Consider the following 1,178-nt stretch of genomic DNA (forward strand, 5'->3'; position numbering starts at 1 on the left):
AGAGCGATGCAATCGAACCCTTTAATACATGATAGGGTCTACTTTGCGTACAAAAGGTATGGTGGGTAGATGGACAGAAATTAGAAAGCGCATCACATATTCATACAATAATCTTAGGCATTATACTACTGCACAGATACCGACAAATCTGGTTTTTGGTAGACCGATTCATGAGATTATAAACCTGGAGAGGGCCAACGAATTGTATTATTTTTCAGAAAATGAAATAGAAATTTTAGACCATGGTAATACAGCAGAAACCGAACTACTGCCAATTTTAGATAAAGAAATGAATTTACCTTATATTTATCGGGACATATTATCTCTTGGTGAACAAAACGAAAGTAATATGAATAATATGAGGCCTATCGCTCGTGAATCTATTCACAGAGCTGCAGAAAGAATGATAAGAAACGTTGAGTGGCGATATGATCGTTTTGATTTTGAAATTGGAGATCGTGTAATGATAAGACCAAGTCTTGATACCAATTAATCTACAAGACGTAAACCTTTATATGAACATCTTAATGCTCGATTTTACATAATAGTGAATATAATTCGGGCCGGAAAAAGACACAATTAAACTGCACGATTTTTGATATACTTAAAAAAATTTTTTTACCCTTATTTTGCACTTTTATTTTGTAAAAATAATGATATAAATTTTTATTTTTATAAAAAGTAACTTTTGCGAAATAAATAATACCAAATTTTAAAATTGTTTTGTTTTAAATTCTAAATTAAAACTTGTATTATACATTATATAATTTTTTATTCGTATTTGTAAAAAAGAGAAATATATAGTAAATCCTTTAACATTGTTGTTAGTTGATTTCTCCAAAGCATATATTTAAGGAGATATATTCCTACTAATAAAGATGTTCTATCTCTGTATGGGCATATTTCTTTTTAACCCCGACCAGTTTCCTTTTATAGTATTTGTATGTACACTACCAGTTTTATTTAAAAATTCGGACCTGGTCTAATATTTGCCCTAAAAAACACCTGGTCTAATATCGGCCCCAGAATACAGAAAAGAGTGTAATGATAATAGAAAAAAAATTAAAGAAAACCGAATTTTTGTATGACAAAATTTTTTTATTATTATACAGCAATAAGAAACATAAAACTTGACAATATATTTGATTTGAATTCGTCTTTAAACATTAATTCTGAGA

At 28.9% G+C, this 1,178-nt stretch overlaps 1 protein-coding gene across 1 annotated transcript; it reads left to right on the forward strand.

Moving 5' to 3' along the window:
* Nucleotides 1–28: 28 nt before the first annotated feature.
* Nucleotides 29–493, forward strand: AAJ76_42000029 (hypothetical protein; the record flags this gene model as incomplete). Its single annotated transcript, XM_024475593.1, has 1 exon — nt 29–493. One exon carries the CDS (start codon nt 29–31, stop codon nt 491–493), a length of 465 nt encoding a protein of 154 aa, XP_024329329.1.
* Between the last annotated feature and the right edge of the window lie 685 nt (nt 494–1,178).

Source organism: Vairimorpha ceranae, assembly GCF_000988165.1.
Source record: "Vairimorpha ceranae strain PA08 1199 chromosome Unknown NODE_420, whole genome shotgun sequence".
NCBI lineage: Eukaryota > Fungi > Microsporidia > Nosematidae > Vairimorpha > Vairimorpha ceranae.